Source organism: Hetaerina americana, unplaced genomic scaffold (assembly GCF_022747635.1).
Source record: "Hetaerina americana unplaced genomic scaffold, ioHetAmer1.1.p SCAF_36, whole genome shotgun sequence".
Classification (NCBI taxonomy): domain Eukaryota; kingdom Metazoa; phylum Arthropoda; class Insecta; order Odonata; family Calopterygidae; genus Hetaerina; species Hetaerina americana.
In genome coordinates this window covers 2385690-2407654 of record NW_027286941.1, presented here as the reverse complement: position 1 = coordinate 2407654, position 21965 = coordinate 2385690, and the positions used below count along the sequence as shown (strand labels likewise).

Sequence of the window (21965 nt, the reverse complement as noted above, 5' to 3'; positions counted from 1 at the left end):
TTTGTTGCGAGCTGTCTGCTAATGGAGTTTTTTCTGCAAAGACTAGGATTACGTGAGCTAAACAGTTATAATGATGATTACCTGATTGTATCCAGGGGTTGATACCTGTTCACTATCTTCCTATTAATCCTACTATTAATTATGATGAGAAAAATTAATTTAATTTGTTAATTGTTTTTTTTTCAACTTACATAGGCGTATGCATTATTTTCACTTTAGATGTATTTTTATAAACATCTGCATTATTTTATAGGATGTATTTCTCATTGCCGGGCCTATTGCTGAAAGGGAATTTGATCCTCAAAAGGAAAAAAGGCTTAATAGAGCAGCCAAACGGAAGAAGCTGGCTGATTTGGAGAATGAAACCTTTTTTGGAAATGGTATGATTGTATATTTTTGTGGTGGATTTGCTATCAATCCTGCTACATGAGCGTATATTGTATGAAATTGCTATATGCATCATTCATTATTATGGTACTGCTGTGCTGTATTTAATATTCTGAGCAATTATTGCTGTAAACACATAGGTGCATATTGGTAGATGATTTTGGATAAGAAACTAAATTAAAGCACTTATTAAGTAAAACAATGTTATAAAAATGTCTATGCATGAAAAGAGGTTTTGAATTACAAATTGCAGTATGCATCTCAATTCTGATAACGGAGAATTTGTTTCAGGCCCCCCAGAATCTCCAAATTTCTTTGAAAACTTGATGACAACAATTATCAACAACCTTCAAATATTCATTCGTAATTTTCACATCAGATATGAGGATACTATTTCCAGTCCAGGAAGTCCTTTGGCATGTGGTGTGTGTCTCCAAACTGCCTCAGTGGAAACTACCAATAAGTAAGCAGTGCATATTATCTTTATTACTTAAAAGACATGTTTAATGGTATTGTTAAGACGTGGGATTAGAACAGTTGTGAGAGTCAGAAATATCATGATGGGCTCATTGCTTGCCATATTTCTTTCCTTCTAAATACAGAGTAGGCAGAATACTATCGGTACATTAAAACATTAGCAGACCACATCTTGTATTAATTTTTGGCGTCTCATTCACTTTTTGAATATATGTAAGTTTAGATGTCCTAAAAATGCTATATAATGGCTTGTTTTACTCTGCAACTTCTTATGGAATTGTAATCCAGGGAACATCATTCTAATTAATACAGGTATTCTTAGTTCATATTTAATTGTTTCATGCATAGTTCTGTGGAATTGTTCCATGACGAATAATGCCAAAATAAAACTTTGTAAATCTACATGAAAAATAAACTTTAATGCAACCCAGGTTTCACTGTGGTGGAGCATCATCAGGCCAAGATGGTCAATGTGCAAAAGTTGTTTAGCAATCTGCCTAACCTAACCATTTGAAAAATGAGACAAGAATTCCACTAATCAAGAGGAATCTATTTGCATATCTGGTTGATGAGTATTATCATAGTGTAAATGGATATTTATGTAATACCTTTAGCTAAGTGTGCATTAGTTTCCTGCCAACTGTATTGGTATTTATATTTGGGAATAATGATATCTATATCCTATTGCTGTGTCCTATTTACCTGTCATGTGTTCTGTACTCTCTGCCTGCTGGACAGGTAAATATATTGTATTTAGTTAGGGATTGATTTGTAGCTTCAGGTTTGTGCCTACCACTTGTTGATAACTTAAAAATATCCCCTCAAATCCTACAAGGGTGGGCTGAAAAGTAATGCTCAAATGCTTGTAGAGGGGAAACAAAAAGGAATAGTAAGATCGCACTGAAAGTACAATAAAGTCCAATTATTAAGTTTCAAAATCATATTTATTATTTTTCAACATAAACACTGGTAAGGCTAACAATTCTCCCAATATGGAGCAAGTTTTTTCATTTCATCACTGAAAACCTCTTTCAACTTTTCTCAAATCCAGGACTTGACAGCTGCCTTCATATCATTGTCCGAGGTGTAATGAGTAGCCTTGAGGTGTCTCTTGAGTTGAGGAAAAAAACAAAAATTGCTTGGCGCAAGATTGGGGGATTAAGGAGGGAGTGGAATTGGTTCAAATTTCAGGTTTCGCAGAGCCTTTCCAGTTGCGTGTGAGGTGTGTGAATGAGTGTTGTCAATTTTCAAGATTATTGGTGCCAGGCTGCCTTTAACATAAGAAACTTGATGTGGGAGGTGTTTTAGAGTCTGTATATACTGAGAAGAATTCACCGTTGTCCGCATTCCAGAAAATCGGTCACATGAACTTGGTGAGCTTCCCAAAACACAGTCAAAAGGAGTTACATCAACAGTTATGACTTTTTCTGGCTCAAAATCATAAAATTTTACTACCTATCGATTTACAGTAGACCTATTAACAGTATCATCGCCTTAAAGAGCCTTAAAATAACAAGGAATCTCAGTAAGAGTCACTTTTTCAGCCGTTAAAAATTCGATAACAGTTTTTTAACGCACGCTGTTTAACTCGTGTTGACCTAGCACTAGAACATATCTCCATACTTCAGCTTCTCAAAATACACTGGATGAATGTAACAAACTCAACCTGCACATGCATATTGAGGGGGAATGTTACTTCCACATGACACCAGGAGTGCTTCTGAAGGTCATTTTGTTTGTGGTCTACAAGCATGTGTGAATAATTTTTCAGCCTACCCTCATATATTACTGAAAACATGGCTTATGATGAAGAAATATACCTGAAGCATCAAAATTCAACCTGAAATAACTTCTTTTATTATCTCTCAATAATCAGACGGTGTGTATTTATCTAACAAGAAGTTTTCTTTTGGTTCATTGCCAGGTTTATTGTATTTATCTAGTTTTTTAGTTGCATGCTTCAATTGAACTTGTATTATGCATCCATCATAGTGTGTGAATTAACCTTTAATAGTATAATTAGTGACATCTATATTAATGTGCCTCTAATTCCCCATGTAAATCATGAAAGAAATCAATACTTGTTTTATCATTTTGATCTGAGATAAATGATCACCTTTTGGCTTTATAAGGTAAAGAAATTGAAAATATATTCACAATCAGAATTTTTTGCTTTAACCTCTTCATTTTTTCTCTTCCAGCAAGTGGAAACCTTCTACCACTCCTCAGGGTGCCACTTCATTTTACCAGTTGGTACGTCTTGAATCATTCTCTGTGTATTGGAATGAATGCTGTGGTAAAGGTGCCTTAGCTGCTTCCTCCCTAGACTTCAGCCCTCCTGGAAAATGGTGGGCAGACATGAGAAATGGCCTGGAATCTTTTGCCATCGCTGGAGAGGAATTTCAATTTTGTATGTTCTCTACTTTTTTAGATGTTGAGTTATCATTATTAGTAGGTTATTCTTGAAGTTGAAGTTCTGGTGTATAAAAAAATGGAGCCTGATGACTGAAATCTTATTAATGCAAAATACATTCTTTATAGTGATAAAACCAATAACAGCCAAGGTGAAAGTCATCATGAACAAATCTAATGAAGCAAGAGTACCCAAATTATTGGTGGATTTTCTTCTGCAAGATGCTGCAACACAGATTTCCCACAAGCAGTATATTTCTATCTTGGCTGTAGTGGACTCATTTCATAGGTTGACAATCAACAGGTGAGAAGAAAACTGTTACTAAGTCCCTGCTTTCCATAAAATATTTTAAGTCTACAATAATTGATTTGTAAATTCCTCATGTTTAAATATTTGATATTCTCTAGTTTTCTATAATAAAGGGCAGTGAGACAGGATTACCTATTATCACTGGTATTTTTTAAAGTACATATTTATATACTGAGCATATGTAAAGGTTAGTATGGGAAGGGCTTGGAATGGGAATAAAAATGGGCAGAAAGATGAAAGTGAGTTAGATATGCATTTATTCAAATAATAGTGAATCAAACTGCCAAAGGATTGCAGTTATTATTGAATTCTGTGCAGTATTTTATAGAAAAATGAACATAGTTGTGAGGACATTAGGAGAAAACCATTAGCAAGAGAAGCATTTACCAGAAGATGAGCATTGATGGCAGGTACTTTGATCAAAGATATCAAGAAAAAATTAGTTAAGACCTTAATGAGGAACAATCAATCAATCAATTTATTTTTGTCCAAGGATTTTTTGTACAAATATAGGACAAGTCAAAGAAAATACGCAGCTGCAAATTTTATTTGCAGATATTCATCGAAAGAGTAGAAAATATGGTTTAACAGATATTCATATCACTTTGTGGATGTGAAATGTGATGTTTGAGGCCAGAGGATGAGTGTAGATTAGAAGCTTTTGAGATCTGGGTGTGGTGGAGAATGGAGAAAATTAGTTGGACAGAGAGGATGAAAACTGTGTAGGTTTTTAATTGGGTGGGTGAAGAGAGAAAGTTGCTAGGGGAAAATGGCAGGGTTGGTACTCATTCTTTCAATCTTTTTTCAAAGATTTTTGCAATAATTAGTGTTTTTTTGCTATTGATTTCACTTTTTGCTTCAAAATGTGTATGTGAGATTCAGTTGACCTGTGACTCAATCACAGAAACTCTTTAGTCTAATGTTATTCTTATCAGATAGAACAAAATGTTCCATACGTATATTGGAAATATACCCAGGCAGAGTCATATGTATGGTTGTGTCCCATAGTCTTACAAATTGCAGTGATACAGCAATAAAGTAATTTTGACCACACCTGCTGTTAAACGAATGCTACTGTGTTTTGGTCTCCAACTTCATTCACACAAGGGCTGAGTAATCATTAATTTGTATAGATACTGTGCGCCCAGGGCTTCATGGTTATCTTGAACGTGTAAAGATGCCGTGCATCTGTATATACATGCATATATATATATATATATATATATATATATATATATATATATATATATATATATATATATATATATATATATATATATATATATATATATATATATTTATTTATTTATTTATATGCACGTAAAAATTATATATAGTGTGCGTAAAAATATGTCTATGTTTTGGTTTTTTCAATTTTCATTGCATAATGCACATTGTCATTTTTTCGATCATCTGAACATTATTGTATAGATAATGCGTGCATTATCGATGGGAAAATACAGTTCTTTATAGGACATTGTACAATAGGATAGGCTTATACTTCTGTTTGTTGCCCATGACTGCTTATCCATCCATTACGTTCCTTTATATCGTAACTAACCTTTGTACTCAGAAGCCAACCCACCTTCCGGAACCTTTATGATTCACTCAATGGCTTGAAACACAACCATGAGCAATTTCATGCATGGACAAAAAAAATAAATATTGCAGAGTCATGCTAAGGTATATATGTAAATATATTCAGGCTAACAAATTTGTGAAGAATATGATAACCTCAACCCACTGAACCCTTTTAGCAACCATGTGACTTTATTAATGTTACTGTGTGGTTTCTTGATTCCTAACTAATTTTATTCATGGATGAAGTATTATCTCCCTAAAAAAATATATTTTTTAGAAAATATCGTCAGTATCATCCTGGTGTTTCTGTGAGGAATAACTCCAATCTTTGGTGGAAATATGCTTATAATGCTTTAATAGAGCAGAGGATAAAACCATATTCATGGACTTATGTAAAGAAGCACAGGTAAGGGAAAAAGAATTTTAGGACTTTTGATATTTATGAAGCATTTACCGAAGTGGGAATTGTCAATGTACTTTTACTTATTAGTAATTTTTTCATTTATTAGAGATAACTACAGGAATTATAAGAATTTGTTCAAGAAAACACTTCTTAGTCCAAATGATACAGAACTAAAGCTGGACTTGCAGAAAGCAGAGGACACCCTGGAAATTGTGGACATAGTGATTGCTCAGGAACATGCTAAAATTGAGGTATATATAAGGTGTTATACAGTTTATTAGGAAAATATAAAATAGCAAATGCAAAATTGTCACATTGTTTCACTAGTCTGAATCAGAGTTGATTTAGGTGAATGACTGAATGGGTATTTAATAGTATTGTTGGTAGATTAAATATGTCAGAGATTTATATTTTTACCTTGCTATTCAATTCCAACATCATTTATGCATAAATTTGGAAAATACTACAAGGGCATACATCTTAGTGTCTAAAGTTGCCCATTTTGAATGAAGAAATTAAAATTTGGATATTAACAGTGGATGATCAACTCTATCAATGATTTTGGTACAGTCAGTATGAATTTCTTCCAACTGCGGTTATATTCAAAGGATTTTTAAATAATTTGGTGTGTATGAACCTTGGTCATTATGGGATACATAAGGAATCAGTCAAAATACTGGCAAATAAGATCAAGCTAAAAAAGATTCATTAACGGATAATGCAAAACTGTCAGCATGTATCCAAATTTTCTTGAAATTATTATGCCAGAAAGAAGTGATTTAGTTAATGTTTGCCCATAGTATCAAGCATGGAAGAATTTGACATATGATTGCTGGTCACTGTTAGAACTTCTATACATTCCATGGAACCTCAAATAAATGCTAATTCAATAGCTATCAAAGCCCTCCTCACTACTACCATTTCTCTAATTCTTGGAGTATGTCAGCATTTACATAATAATCACTCTTGGTCTAGATTAGGTTTTTTCACATCCTTGTCAGTAGCCTTCACCCGTAAATTAGGGCTTTAGGTGGTAGAAGACACTCCATAGTCTATATCTCACCCCAAAATAAAGACAACTATCTATCAAATTAACGTAAATGGATTGTGAAAGAATAAATGATAATTATTGAATGATATTGACTTGAACCACAGTATGCTATTATATGTTTCTCTTTGTGGTAGATGAATACAAACTGATGTATTTTTTCAATTTCTATAGTTGCACAGGGAGGAACCAGACCGCATTGTTGTAAGGATGAATGAAGTGGATTCATGGGGAGGTTTTGGTTTAACTGATGCTGAGTCTGAAGAAGAAGAATGGGATGCTGATATTAGTTTCCATGATGGCAGGGACTCCAATGTAGGCAATGCTTGGCACAAACAGCAATGGGAGCTTGAGGTTCGTATGAAGAAAGAGCGTGGACTGTGGGCTCAGTTGTCAGCAGAAGAAAGGCTGCGGCTCTGTGAAGCCATTGGCTGGGCTGAGGGAACAATTGGATCTCCTGGAAAACCTAAACAATATATTGGTAAATAAAAACAATGTACCTCGCCAAATGAGTTTTAGGTGAACTTGTCATGATTTTCTGATAATTTAATCGATCAACCATTTCCCTAAAATCATGTAAACCTTTGAGCTGAGTTACCATGTGTGTTGTGTGTCTAGTTTTTGTGATAAGTGCTATCCTTATGATATTGATTTAATAATTTTTTATTTTTTTGTTTGAGAAAGTGATTTTCAATTATAGGACCTTGGTTTGAATATAATTATTTTTACATAAATCTTAAATGCATGATTGAATAGTGAATATGGTGTGAAAAGTATGGTCATGATATTCATCTAATTTATATACTTCAAGGCATTAGATTAAGGTCTGCTGTTTGGAGATTAAAAAATTATAGCCTTAATTATGCAATTGCAAGGAGTTTTGATGTAATTTTGTGAAGTGTTAGTTTTAAGAAAAGGCAGATGAAAACAAGATATGGTTGTAACAAATGAGGGTATTGAATCTTGATTTTTGAGATTTAGAAATTTGAGATAAAAGTAAGCATTGCAATTTGTCAATGCAAGTTTACATCTTTCCTTGCATCCAGATGCTCTGTTAAACATCCTATACCATTGTAAAGCCCATAGCTTACATTGAAAGTGGTGGATATTTCATCTGATTATCTCTGATCACACCATTATTTGACAACATTAAAAACCAAGAGTGTGGTGCCTAGCTAGATAGAGCAACTTCTTAATCATGTAACCTTTGATTTTCATTTCTTTTTGTATGATATTTTTTTTCAATTTTGCTTACAGAACATAAGTTCAATTTCACTCTTGCCAATGCATCTCTGAGTTTGCTTGGAGATCACTGGGAGCCTGGCCTTGGACAGGGGCGTGAGGTGTTAGTCTTTACACTAACTCAATTCATGGCTAGCCTTGAAACTAGACCATCAGCTGGAGCTTTTAAAATTTCAGCTAGAGCTGAAAGTTTGGTGATTGAAGGAGCCAATTCAGATCAAGATCTGATACCCATTTTAACTGCTGATACTGTGTTAACAGGTTTGTACTCTATCTTAGAGAAGCTAGGTTTGTGTTTTTACTGTCATTAGTTCAAAATGCTCTAGTTTTAATTTCACACATGGTATGCATTATATATTTTTTAATATCATGCAGTGAAGGGTCTAATCGAAATGTTTGCCTGAAAGGACTACAGTTTCACCTGCAAAAATACTGTCGTTTTACTGAGTAAATTAAGTACTACTTCTTTACATAAGAAAATACTACCCATAAAAATTATACAATTTCTTTAACCTTTTATAAGTTTTCCAGCAATTTGTGCAAACTACTTTCTTGGGAAATATAATGTGAGTAAAAGGTATTAATGTTTTTATCCTTTTGATTTTACTATCCATTATGTAAGGATAACAAAATACACAATGTTAGTATAAGAACTAATTAAAAACCTTGTCATAAAATAATAGGGTGATTTGGATACTTGAAATGTGATTTTAACCAATTAAAATACTGAAAATGATGGACTAATTCTCTGATGAAATTTTTTTCTGTGTTATATAACTTCATAATTGGGACCATAATCTCCTACTTATCTTTTTAGATTAAAAAAATGCAGTGAAAATTCAATGTCTTGAAATTCAAGGGATAAAGAAATTGGACTTCAAAACATTTGAGCTAGAAATAAATGAACTTTAAAATTTTTCTTATGATTCTGTACTTAGACAAATTTATGATATCATCTTACCCGTCCATCATATTATCGAGAAAATTGACCTTGAAAGTTGGCAATTAAAATTTTGGTTGCTGTGACTCTGCGATGAGTATTGGTAAAAAAATACACAAAGGGTACCCAAAAATGGCTGTGATTTGACAAAATCATCTGAATGAGCACTAATAATGCATTTAAAGCACATCAACGTTATCTACTAGTTTTCTCCTTATGAAGCATCCCAGATTACTACATATGTATATAAAAGCTAATTTTTACGCTTAAATGAGGTAGAAGGAGTATTTTTCTTGATGTTGCTCAAGATTTATTTTTAATGCTATTATTTAAAATTATCAAATATGTTCAATGCATTTCAAGTACTCTTTCACCGGCACCAGTTACCTAGTTTTATAAAAATTTAATTTAATTTTGTTCAGTTAAAAATATTGTCTTTGCTGTTAAGTGGGAAAAGTGATTGTTAGTTAAAAAATCAAGCTAACATGAACCTTCAACATGAGCATAGTCTATATTCTCTTTAAATATGCCAACCTTGCTTTGATGTGGCAACAAAAATAAAACCAGTTGAATGAAGATGAAGTTTGTGGATACTATAAATGGAGAGATCATCATGATGCTTTTATTTAATAATCATTCAATTAGAGGGTATTGACCAAATGATGAATTGGATGACTCTGATGTTTTGTGCATACTTGGAAGAAATATTTATCTATTCCTTAAAGGTGCTTGGTTCTAATTTATAGATTTCAAATATAGTAATATGTATCATCTTGGTGAATCTACATTTAATGGACTACTTTCTCAATTTAGGTACCAGTTCCCCTAACTTTTTGGCTGTGGATTTTGAAAAAAATCCTCTCAATTCAGAAGCAGACTATGGGTTAGCAGTTAGTTTGGAATCTGTGGAAATTGCTTATAATGAGGTGAGTATTAATTGTGCAGTTGTTTTTCCCAGAAAAATTATTAATCGGAAGATATTTCTTATAGAACTTAGGTTATCAATTAACTTTCCATGTAGATGGAGTCAAAGCTTATTTTCAGAAAAATCATGATAATAGAGGGATTGAAATCTGAAAAATGTTAGTACAGATATGGATTTCAATTAAAGCTAAAGTGTGTATGTTAAATGAAATCAATTCTACAACAAGTGATTGATAACCATTCCTTTGCTGATGCATTGTGTGCAGTAAAATTACCAGGATTTATACTATGCATCATGCATTTATACTACCTTTTTGCTTTGTAACAGAAATAATATCTTCATTAATTGTGTTCTGATCATCTTCAACATAATATTTTTGGAAAATGGTTTTCACAGGAGTGAATTTTGTTTAGCTTCACAATAACCCAAGGAGAAATTATGACATGGCCTTTAACATTATGAAATCACTATGCAATATTTTCAGCCAATTTTATGGATGCTGTATCCCAACATGTATCCTTATTTTTGTTGTACTACTAACTTTTCTGCTACTTAAATTATATATTGACTCTTGTTTCTTATTCTCCTCCTTAATTACAGCATGCTTTCTCTGAGGTGTTGGCATTTTTTTGTACTAATGACATGGACTCACCAATGGATGTGGTTGATTCAATTGTGGATGGGACACAACATATTGCTGGTGTTAGTTTCACAGCACTCACCCAGAGTTTCTCATCTTCTCGCCATTATCGAAGAAAAGCTATCCATTTGGTGATGGACCTCAAAGGTCCATACTTCGTTTTTCCAGAGATGGGCTCCATGCAAAAGTAATGAAATAATTATATAATTTTCTGCACATATGCTTTATTGAATGAAAGTCAAGAGTCTTGCAGTCAGTTTGATTGTGAATAGTACTAAGAAAAGGGGGAGGGGTGTACTGAGAGTATTATCTTTTGGTAAAATATGAGAGGGAGAGTGAACAAATTTGAGAAGGCTTAGTAATTTTGGTAATTTCACTGAAAACAATGACATAACTTTCCCTTTGCAGCCAGAGGAGATTTTGGGAGATAGTTGAATGTCAAATGCTTGACATAATGCTACAATGAAATCTTTTAATATTCCTGTCCATATCCATTGGCACCTTATGCTCTTTTATCCTTTGGGGGATAAATTTTCTAATCTGTCCACTTGTAGCTTTCCCATCTGCAGGGATGCTCATGCACTCTATTTGTTTGAAGAGGAGATAGGCTACTTTTCACTTCAGGTAAATGATCTATAATCTTCCTCTTAGTGGTGAAGCAAAAAATAATACAATTCTTCTTTGAACTGAGAGTGATTCTATTAGTAACTCTGGAGATGCAAGAGAGTTTTGCAAGTGTAGTAGGTTTTATATAGGACAATATACTCATCATTGTTTGGACACTTTTGTAGCTCTTTGGAGGAAGTTGATGCTTCAGCTATTCCTTTACAGGGCCATGGGCAAGGTGTTGTTTCTCCAATTGAAGACTCGTCATTACAGATAGTTTCGGTGCCTTTGTTATGTTGTGGTTTCTATTACAAGGCACTTCACTCAAGGATGGTGGTGAGAGGCCAAATTAAAATTATTTAAGTGCGTTTTCTTTTTGTATGCAAAAATTTCTAAGATTCTAGTAGTTTTCTCTCTGGAACAGGATACTATATGTAGGAAAGAAATATTGCTTCCTTCTTCAATCTCTTCTGTGACTTTTATGGCTGGATAAATGCTATCAAGGACTCATGGGACTCCTCTATATTTTCTTTATGGTGTGGCCATATGACAAAAGATTTTCTAGATATCTTAGCCACATGACGGTTTGGCTTTACGAGATTGTTAAGCAGCCTCCTTATATTCCTCTACATGCAAGTTAGCCAGTAAAAGTGGAAACTATGTTTGGTTCACTCCAATCGATGTAAAAAATCCAATGTATAGGAAGTGCATAGTTGTTTTTAGGACAGAAATATGCTTTCTAGGATAATCCTTCTGCAGTCTTGTTTATTAATTTTCACAAATGTTGACTGAGCAGAAAAAGGATTTTTTTGTAGAAAGAGATAGATATTACATGTAAATGGATGGTCTTCTGTGATTACAAGTCACTCCTTCAGGATGGCAATGAAGTGGAATGAATTTTTGATATAGGGTTCTGTTCTTATAGTAAACTGATTATTTTTTAAGCTATATTAAACCAGTTTGTAAGTGGGAGAACCCACATAACAGGCCATAGAGGGATCCCATTATTGAGAACCTCAGGTAGTCCATACATACAGATGAGTAGGTTTTCATGCTTAAAGGAGTAGTAGTAGTATTAGGGGAGGCAACTGACAGTTGAGGTCATTTGCACCATAGGGGATGGACAGGAAAGGATGAAGGGTGGAGAGAAACCCAACATCGGCATTAGCCTACTCTTAACGAAAGGAGCCAAGGGGTCCGCAGCTTAACGTCCCATCTGACGGACGGCGTACTTACTCAAAGTGCCCTCCACAAAACACCTCAAGTAGGGATCGAGATACCACTGAAAAATATGCAAAACTGCCGGGATATGAGCCCGGGCCATCTGGGTGGGAAGCCAGTATGATAGCCACCGCACCATCTCAATCCCCATGCTTGAAGGAATAGCTTCCAATGGTCTTCTTTAGTAATTGATGATTTTTATTATATCTATCTCCTTCTGATTGATTTTTGTAATTAGATTTTTTATAGTCTGACTTGTAACTCATCATCCAACAGCAACTTGGTTTAGTCATTATATTTTCATCTTAATATTATCATGGGAGCATTTCCTTTGTCAGCTTGCAGGATGAGAGAATATTTTTCTCTGATTTCAGGTTCAAGTGATTTACCTATTTCAGCTTTCGACATATTTCTTTCTACCTCTCCACCTATTTCAGCTATAAGTCTAGGTTATTTATAAAACTATTATTCACCCTCCTTCTTGTCTTAATACTTCCACTTCACTGTGAGAAAGACAATAAACAGTGGCTTCTGCTCCTATGATCATATGCTCTCTTGGGATATATTTCCAGACTTTATCATACTTCAGCATCTTGCAGAGGTTGGAAATAGTTACTGCATTTAGTGTAAAATGAATCAATTGTTATAGGCTCCTGGGAGTATATAAAATAATGGGTATCTGTAATTCTTTTCATTCTTATCATGACTATCTCAACATTAGGAGCAAAATTTTGGGTCATTAAAATAGTCGGAGCTAACCCTGAAAATGTGTTATGTACGTAATATTTTAAAAAGCTGTGAAATTCATTTATATATTAGATATATTAAAGTTCAAAATAAAATTTAGATATCCCATTTTGCTCCATTAGATTCCAAATCCCTACTTAGATCATTAATTCTACAATGATTTTTTACCATCAGTACTAGTTGGGTCAACCATTGATAAATCCACAAGAAAGAGGCAGTGTTTCAGCAACATGGAAAATTAAATTTTCATGAAAAAATATGTGGACAGTATTTGTAATTTTTAATGCATGTACTTTATCATCATCAGGGGGAGTGTTAATAGCAGTGAGGAAAATATTTCCGTCATCTCGAGTTTCGTCTTATGTTAAAAATGTGGAACATGTTTTTGTAAAAATCAGCATTGGTAAATCGTTTGTTTTGGTTGGTGTAGCATACTTTCCCCCAAAATCATCTTGTGATATGTACTTAGCCTTCAGTGAGTCAGTGGAAGAGGTCGCGAGTGTACATTCTAATTCATCTTTAATGGTCATATTTGGTGATTTTAACCTGCCGGGCGCGAATTGGGATGATAATTCTTTCTCCTCTAATAGTGTGGTGCAACCTGCTGCTCAGGTTTTAAGTGACCTTTGTATGTTCCTACAGCTGAAGCAGATAAACAAAATATTCAACTCCAATAATGACCTTCTCGATCTCGTTTTCTCATCGACCGATGAACACGAAGTTTGCGAGCCTGTAGATGTTTTATTCCCAATCGAGTGTTATCATCCAGCTTTATGTTATACTTTGAATGTTTCTAGTGATTATGAATGTCTGGCACCTTCGCCTGAAATGTTAGACCTTAGGAACTGTGATATTGAGAGTTTATACAATGATTTATGTGGGGTAAGCTGGGATTTATTGTGGATGGGTTGTGATGTGGATGAGAGTTTTCGCCGGTTTATTGAACAATTAAACGAGCTCATTTTACGATGGACTCCAATGAAGAAGTTGAATCATCGTAATTATCCAGCTTGGTTTACCACAGAGATCATTAGAATGGTGGACACTAAAAGGAAATTACATAAACAATATAAGATATCTAAATCTCGCAGTGCTTACTTGGAATTTAGCAATGTCAGAAGCGTTTGCAAGAGAGAGATCAAAAAGTGTCATTGTAATTATATAATGAAGGTGCAAGAATCTATTCCACACAATATTAAGTTTTTTTGGAACTATGTAAACTCTGTAAGAAAGTCTAACAACCTTCCAGCTAATATGCATTTTTTGACAACTGAGGGAAACAGCACCAAGGAAATTGTTAATTTATTTGCCAACTATTTTGCTGGAGTTTATAAACCCTTGTCTCACACTACACCTACATACTCTTTTGACTGCCCTACCTCAATCTTACCCTCAATTACTCTGACGTCACAAGAGGTGTTTGATATACTTAACGCACTCGATGTGAACAAGGGCCCTGAACCAGATGGTATTCCACCGTCTGTTTTACGTTATTGTTGTGATATCCTTGTCGAACCCCTAACCTTTTTATTAAATTTTTCCTTGTGTCAGGGTATCTTTCCTGGTATACTAAAATTCAGTCATGTAGTTCCTATTTTTAAATCAGGTGTCAAAGAAGATGTAATGAATTATAGACCTATTTCTATACAATCATGCATTGCTAAAGTATTTGAGCGTCTTGTTCTGACCCATGTTAGTCCTATCTTTAAATCTGTTATTCTGAATGAGCAACATGGTTTTTATGCTGGTCGATCCACCACCACTAATTTGATTTCCTTTCAGAATTATGTTATAAAGGCATTTAATGTTGGTTTGCAAGTCGATGCCATATACATGGATTTTAGCAAGGCCTTTGATACAGTTAGTATTAATCATCTTATTAGTAAACTCTATGCTTATGGTATCTCTGGTAGATTGTTAAAATGGTTTGATTGCTACCTTCATGAGAGGAAGCAGGTTGTAAAAATAAAATCACACCTTTCAAACACATTTAATGTCACTTCTGGAGTTCCTCAGGGATCACATTTGGGTCCATTTCTGTTTAATGTATTCATAAATGACATTGCAAGTGCAATCCATCATGTACAGTTTCTCCTAGTTGCGGATGATTTAAAACTATACTTAAAAATTAAATCCTTAACTGATTGCCATGTATTGCAAAATAGCATAAATCAATTAACAAACTGGTGTTCTTACAATGTCTTGGAACTCAATATCAAAAAGTGTAGCTGTATGTCATTCTATAGAAATAATACTCCTGTTTTATTCAAGTATTGCATCATGAATACACCTCTCGACCGAACTATTGAGATCAAGGATCTGGGCATAATATTTACTCACTCAATGACTTTTGACAAACATATTGATACTAGTGTTAAAAGAGCTAATAAAATGTTGGGGTTCATCACCCTATTCACCAGAGATATTTTTGATGTAACTTGCATCAAATCACTATTCACCATGCTTGTTTTACCAATTTTGGAATATGGCTGCATTGTGTGGTCACCATTTTATGAGTGTCATATTAATAGGCTTGAAAAGGTTCAAAGACGCTTTATTAGGCTATGCATGCGCAAACTTGGTGTTGACATGTACAATATTTCGTACCCGGATGCATACAAGGACCTGGGGATCTCAGTTTTATCTTCCCGGCACATCATGGCAGATATGATGTTCCTACACAAATTGTTGAATAATAGCGTGTCCAGTCCAGAACTTTTGGAATTAGTCTCTTTGCAAACGCCTTCTTATGCTACCAGAAGCAAGTTATTATTTCACAGAGAATTTTATAGACGCAACTATATGTACCACAGCCCAATAGCTAGAATTCTGAGGGAAGGAAATGAACTTCCTCCTGAAATTGATTTCTTTTCTATGAATGCTATGCAGTTTAAGCGATGTTTGAGATACAATTTGTAATTGTGAAGAAATTTCTTTTTCTTTTTATATATATATTCTTAAATTTCAATGGGTAATTGCCCGTGTATGTGCAATACATGTATGTATGTATGTTGTGTTGTGCAATAAAATAAAATAAAATAAAATAAAATAAAATCACTTCTGATAGGTATATAAATTTAAGTTGGTACCTAATATTTTCTCATTTGGCTATAGATAAAGTTGAATGGGGATTCTGAAATAATTATGTGTATCACCAGAATTCGTAGTAATCAGGGAAAACATGATTTTTTTTAAATCAGGCCAATTAGACAGGCTTAATTCCATTTTTATTTTCCAAAATTGATGAAAATTATAATAAGCGAGTATATTTATATACACACAGGTATATGAATACTATGAATGTTATCATAAAATTATTAGAATTCAATGAAATTTTATTATTTTTGTGCAAAAATGTGTATCTTATAATTGCCTTTTAATTTCAGTGAACTTCATGACCAAAGTTGGGGTAAACATTCACTGCTAAGTGCAGTCAGATTTAATATATTTGCTGACATGAAATGTAATTTGGCATTTGGTTATTGATTTTCCATACATCATAATATTTATGTTGTAGATTTTTTCTGTATAATGGGCACTCACTAGAATATTGTAGAATTTCATTGGTTGTGGTGACCATGTTGTAATGGATCTCATATTACATGTAGATAGAAGGATGATATTGGAGATCATCCATTAAAATGTTTTATTAATTACATTTTTCTTTCAAATTCACTTTTTAAGGGGTGGAAGTGTATTAGTTTTAGACACTGGAAGAGTTGTGGTAAAGAGTGAACTTCAGCCAATTGGTTTTGCTGGGCTAGAAGATGCTACACAAATGGAATTGGAGGAAAGACTTTATGATAGACTTCATCTTGACTTCTCTGAGCTGCAACTTTTATTTTGTGATTCTGGTGAGTAGTCTTCTTTGTTTTAATTTTCAGGTACTTGGTATGAGTATAAATATTGTTTGCCCATTGAACTTAGAAAATTTCCGAGAAATTCTGTCAGCATGCAAGTCTGGTATTACTTACCATTTTCTGGATCATAAAAATAATCATTAAATTCTTTTCTTCAGGCGATGAGTGGAGGGAGATGCGAAAAGTTCAGGAATCTGAACATCACTTGGTCCCTAAAGTGCGTTGTCAAGTTGTCTTCTCCAACAGTGTTAAACCTGATTATCGTCAGTTACCAAGGTAGGAATTGCTTCATCTCCAGTAAAGTCAATTTCAATTAGAATCTTATAGGTAATTTTGAATATCTGTACTTCTAATGATCCCATTAAATAATATGAAACCCTTTTTATTTGGCAGGCATAAATTGACTGTTTCAATTTCTAGTATCAAAATGAACCTCTCAGATAGGAAAATTGGAATGTTTTTGGATTTCTTGGATAATTTACCTTTGCCAAGTGGGCTCAAGTATCCTAAAGCGAAAGAGTCTGTGCCTGACTCAGGTGTGTATTCACCTCTGAAGAAACACAAATTAACTAAGCAGACTTTGAGGAAAACAATTATTAAACAAAAGGCTATTCCACCTGCTGTACGAAGAGGATCATTGTCGAATAAAAATAAAGAAAATTCAAAGAGCAGGGGTTCTGTTTCTTATGTTCCCACCAAAACCTTAGATTGGCTCCATAAGGACATGGTATGGGTTGGACCATCTAAGCATGACCTACAGCATATAAAGAGAACAGTGGTTCGAGCTGAAATTCTCAAGCAGTATAGAAAGAGGCCGGACTTAGTGGATGCAGGAGGTAGTGGAAATGGAGCTAAGCTTGGACTTTTGGAGATGGATAAGTAAGTGCAAGTTTTAATTTTTAGCTAGCTTTGAGGGCATTCATGAAATTTTATTAATCTTCCTCATAGACTAAATATAAATTTGTGTCAAGAAATATCAATCATAGTTAGATATTAGCATTGTGTCTTTAAATCACTTTTCAGAAGTTTCATGTCATCTGAACATAGCGATGAAGAGGTAGCTGAGTTGTGGGCAAGGACAGTTGATTTGCCAGGATTTGATGACAATGTTTCCCCAAGAAATTCAATCACAATGCTTCTCAGATTTGTTATTGGAGAGGTAAACATATGATTCATTTTTTTGCACTTGAGAGTGACCTGTTTACTCCATGAAGATGTCATGATTCACATGACAAAATTGGTACTTGTAATTCTGCTCTGTTAATTTAGTAGAGGCCAAGTAGTCCATACTCATCCTAATTAAAGAGTAATTCTTGCCACAAAAATCAGCTGTGTGCAGAAATATGGTTAACTTTGACCAAAACAAATGAAAATATTAATATGAATATGATATCCACAAAAGTTTCAGCAGAGTATTAATTTTTTCTTTTCCATCTTCCAGAGTAAGTAAATACTTGATCATATAATATTACAGATAATCATTAACTCACCTTGAACTTTGTTTCCTCTTCTACTGATGACGAAAGGAACCTTGGCAATTTAATGTAGCACCCTTCATAGAAATTCAAAATTTCACTCTATATACCAGATAATGTAAGTCACATTCAAAAATAATAAAGTTATAATAAAAATGTCCTTAAAAAATAAAAATGTGTGCAGTTGAAACCTGACATCATCTGAAGGTTTTTTTATTTATGAATGTGTAATGATTTAGTATTTTCTACCAATTTAGGTAAATAAAAACTTAGGGGTTAAATCATTATCATCACTGGTTGTTCTGCCTCGTGGCAGGTTTTCCCATGGTTGACTTCCATGTCTTTGTGTCCTGAACTATTCTTGGTTTATTCATACTTTCCCCCAATTTTAACCGTGTACATAGTCATGCACCTCTTCCTCCCTCATCCTCTCTTCCCCTCTAGACACTCCTTCCTCATACATTGTCCCAATCAATTAACCTCTTTTTCATTGACTATTTGATTAGGATGGTAGTTTATAAAAGAAATGTGGCTACTCTTTAATGCCTATTAAGGAGGACTTTTTATCCACTGATTTGGGTTTTTTGCAGTGTATGAATGTATATCATGACAGTTTTATCCACAGTTGGGTCTTTATGATGTATATGTACATTCCACGTTTTTCAAGAATTTATAAAGGGTCTTCCTCAATATTTCATTTATTTTTTCCTGGCTTTTAGCTGCATTTTTTGCATTTTCATTGTCATTGGTAGCTACACTACTTCCTTGTGTTAAAAAACCTGTATGTGAAAAGTTTTGTGTCAATTTACCTATATATCCCATTATTGAGTTCTATTTCTTATGAACAATAAGGCTGTTACTGTTAATACACTTTTTTTTCTCAGGAGATTGTGTTGAATTTAAACATAAAACCATATTGTCTTTGTTTTTTTGCCTGCTTCACTGATTTTCTTGAATACATTTTTTAATACAATTCATTGTCTATGTAGGTTGTAGTTCAGTTGTGCCGCTCAAGTGATCGAATTGATCGACCCTACCTGACACTGAGGCTTGGGCGTCTCTGCTGTGATACTGCATTAATGGAATATGGCCCTGCGATTCAAGCATCACTTTCATCTTTGCAATTAGTTGATAAAGTCCACACTGGATTGTCTGGAGAGTATCTGCACATAATATCAGCTGGTGGAAATGGACCTCAAGGGGAAGAAGTAGCATCTCTTCTCTATCGCAAGGTTACAACAATACTTGTTATTTATGTTGTATGTTTTGTTTTATTTTTACTAAAATCAATGGATCCAAATCATTGTGAAATATAAGTGAGGCAGTTTCATGTAAATTTTGGTGCATATTGCTCAAACTACTCTATGGGGACTGAACAATTGTTGGAACAAAAATCAGAAATGGGGTGGTAGCAATTTGAGTATTTGGAATTTTTTAATGCTTTGAAATGGTTCATGATTGGGTTATCGATCTATTATGAGAAATACTTTGATCTTCTATCATTGTGGTTCCACTTATATTCCAGACTTATTCACCTTATGGCTTTTTCCAATTAACTTAAATTGTCATTTGTCCTTACTTAGAACCATATTGTTATGATGGATTGTTTTGCTTAAATAGCATGCTGATAATTTTTATGTTTTTGGTGTAGGCCAGAGGTAGGGGTAGCCAACTTTTATTGCCCCTTGCCAGACTACAAGTTCTGAATTTTCAGAGGATTATATACTCCTGTTGACAGAATTCCAATATAAAAAGGCTCCTTTACTAGAAATCTATGGTGGTATCAAACAACATTCAGGAGGCCAGAGAACTTTTCATGCACAAATAACATTCCATGAATTGCTGCGTACCAAGTTTAGGATTAGTGAAATTAATATTTTACCTGTGAACAAAATTTTTATCCCAATCAAGTATGTTTATAACAGCTGTAAAGTATGGCATGTAAATGGACTTCCCATTGAGCATAATTTTATTTTAGTCTTATGTTATGCTTCTTTTTTCTCTAATAGGTCCGTTCTGACTGTCCAGATTTCAAATCACACTTCCATAGTGTGGAGCAATCTCTTGTTTTGGATTTAACAACATTGAATGTTGTTTTTCATAGAGAAGCAGTGACAACCCTTTGTAAATTCCTGCAGTATATTTTGCAGAAGTAAGTTTTTAATAAGCTAAATGTCTTTGTGGATTCTGTTTTCTATTTGTGTTATCTTTATTTTCCCATATTGCTATCAAGTTGCCTATATTGAAACCTGTATACTGGTACTTCATGAGAAAGTTGAAGTTAAAATTCTTATGTTCTAAATTATTGTGTGTTTAGGATGTATATGAGTATTATATATTCATGGCAGAACATGCATATAATGTTTTTAATGGAAGGTATCTTACTAAAGTGGAAGCAACAAAAATGTGTGGACATGGGACAAGTTACATTAGTTCGACAGTTTGAATAGATTTTTTAGAATTTTATCATGGAGTGTATTATTTATATGGATCAAAAATTTTATAATTGAGGAGCAAAGATAGACATGCCTCAGATGCTTTTAAGATCTGAGTATGGATATGATTGGTGAAAAGTCAATGGACTGATAATACACAAGAAGGAATGCTTTGGCTGGTTGAAGAAAAGGGAAGGTTATTGGGAGAAATACAAAGGAAAGACAATTGGATGGAGAAAATATTGAAAGGCAACAGAATCACAAATTGAGTAGTTTCAGGCATGATGTGGTGGAGTTCGAACCTAAGAAAAGATAGTAACAATTTTCCACTAGATAAGTTGAATAGCATGACCCGGTTTCAATGTATTACATCATCTTCAGGTGACAAAATGGATTTAAGTGCCATCTTATATACATTTTTGCATCATGGGCTCACCTCTTTCCCCCCTTCTGGTTGAAATTTTCATGGACAGATTAGAAGAGAAGATTTTTAATTCTGAAACAGAAAAACTGGGGGACAACTCCCTTTACTGGTACAGATGTCAATTACATCTTTTGCTGTTGGACGGGGAGCAATAGACAATTGGAAAATTTCTTTAGATATATAAATTCAGTACATGATTCTATAAATTTTACCATGGAGCTGGGAGTTGCAAAGTTTATTGGGCAAACAGGATGGAAATTTAAAGAAAGGATTAAAGAACACCAAACATGTGTAAAAAATAAGAACATAACATCCCTCTTTGCAAAGCACCTCATTGAAAGTGACCACAACAGTGACTTTGTGACAAAAATTATTCATTTTGAAGAAAAAGGTCAAAGGCTCGATGCTTTGGAGCAGTTAGAAATTTTGAAATGTGTCCGTTGGAAAGATGATCTTGCCAACGAAATTTTGTATCCCTCCCACTCCCCACTCCTAGACCTACCACTCTTCTAAGTCAAAAATGTAATTCTCTTTTCTTCCCAGCTACATTGTAACCTTTTTACCCCTCCAACCTCCCTCTCTGACCAACCCCCCTCCTATGATCAGAAGGTATATATAGCCAGCGTGCTTCTATGAGGACCACCTGATGATGACGTTCAATGTCGAAACCTGGGTCGTGTTTTTTAAAATAAAGTGTGTGGAATTACAAAGTCAATTATTTAATTACATTTCAGGAAGTAGCTTTACATTGTGAGATTATAGTGATGTTTGGGGAAATGTCACATGCTGTGATTTATCCTCATTTAAAGAAGTCCATTAGCTGAGAACCGCT

General features: G+C 34.0%; 1 protein-coding gene across 3 annotated transcripts in view; it reads left to right on the top strand.

Annotated features, from left to right (window-relative positions):
- Positions 1–21965, top strand: part of LOC139691480 (intermembrane lipid transfer protein VPS13A-like) — a 140309-nt gene that overhangs the window by 8725 nt on the left and 109619 nt on the right. For all 3 annotated transcript variants that reach the window (XM_071589321.1, XM_071589320.1, XM_071589319.1), the window contains exons 4-19: positions 254–380; positions 679–850; positions 3066–3274; positions 3406–3580; positions 5445–5573; positions 5677–5821; positions 6793–7099; positions 7876–8121; positions 9614–9726; positions 10326–10552; positions 16624–16793; positions 16958–17075; positions 17193–17678; positions 17823–17958; positions 19264–19506; positions 20284–20426. In XM_071589321.1, the coding sequence (XP_071445422.1) occupies positions 254–380; positions 679–850; positions 3066–3274; positions 3406–3580; positions 5445–5573; positions 5677–5821; positions 6793–7099; positions 7876–8121; positions 9614–9726; positions 10326–10552; positions 16624–16793; positions 16958–17075; positions 17193–17678; positions 17823–17958; positions 19264–19506; positions 20284–20426 (3146 nt within the window). The remainder of the gene's footprint in view (positions 1–253; positions 381–678; positions 851–3065; positions 3275–3405; positions 3581–5444; positions 5574–5676; positions 5822–6792; positions 7100–7875; positions 8122–9613; positions 9727–10325; positions 10553–16623; positions 16794–16957; positions 17076–17192; positions 17679–17822; positions 17959–19263; positions 19507–20283; positions 20427–21965) is intronic.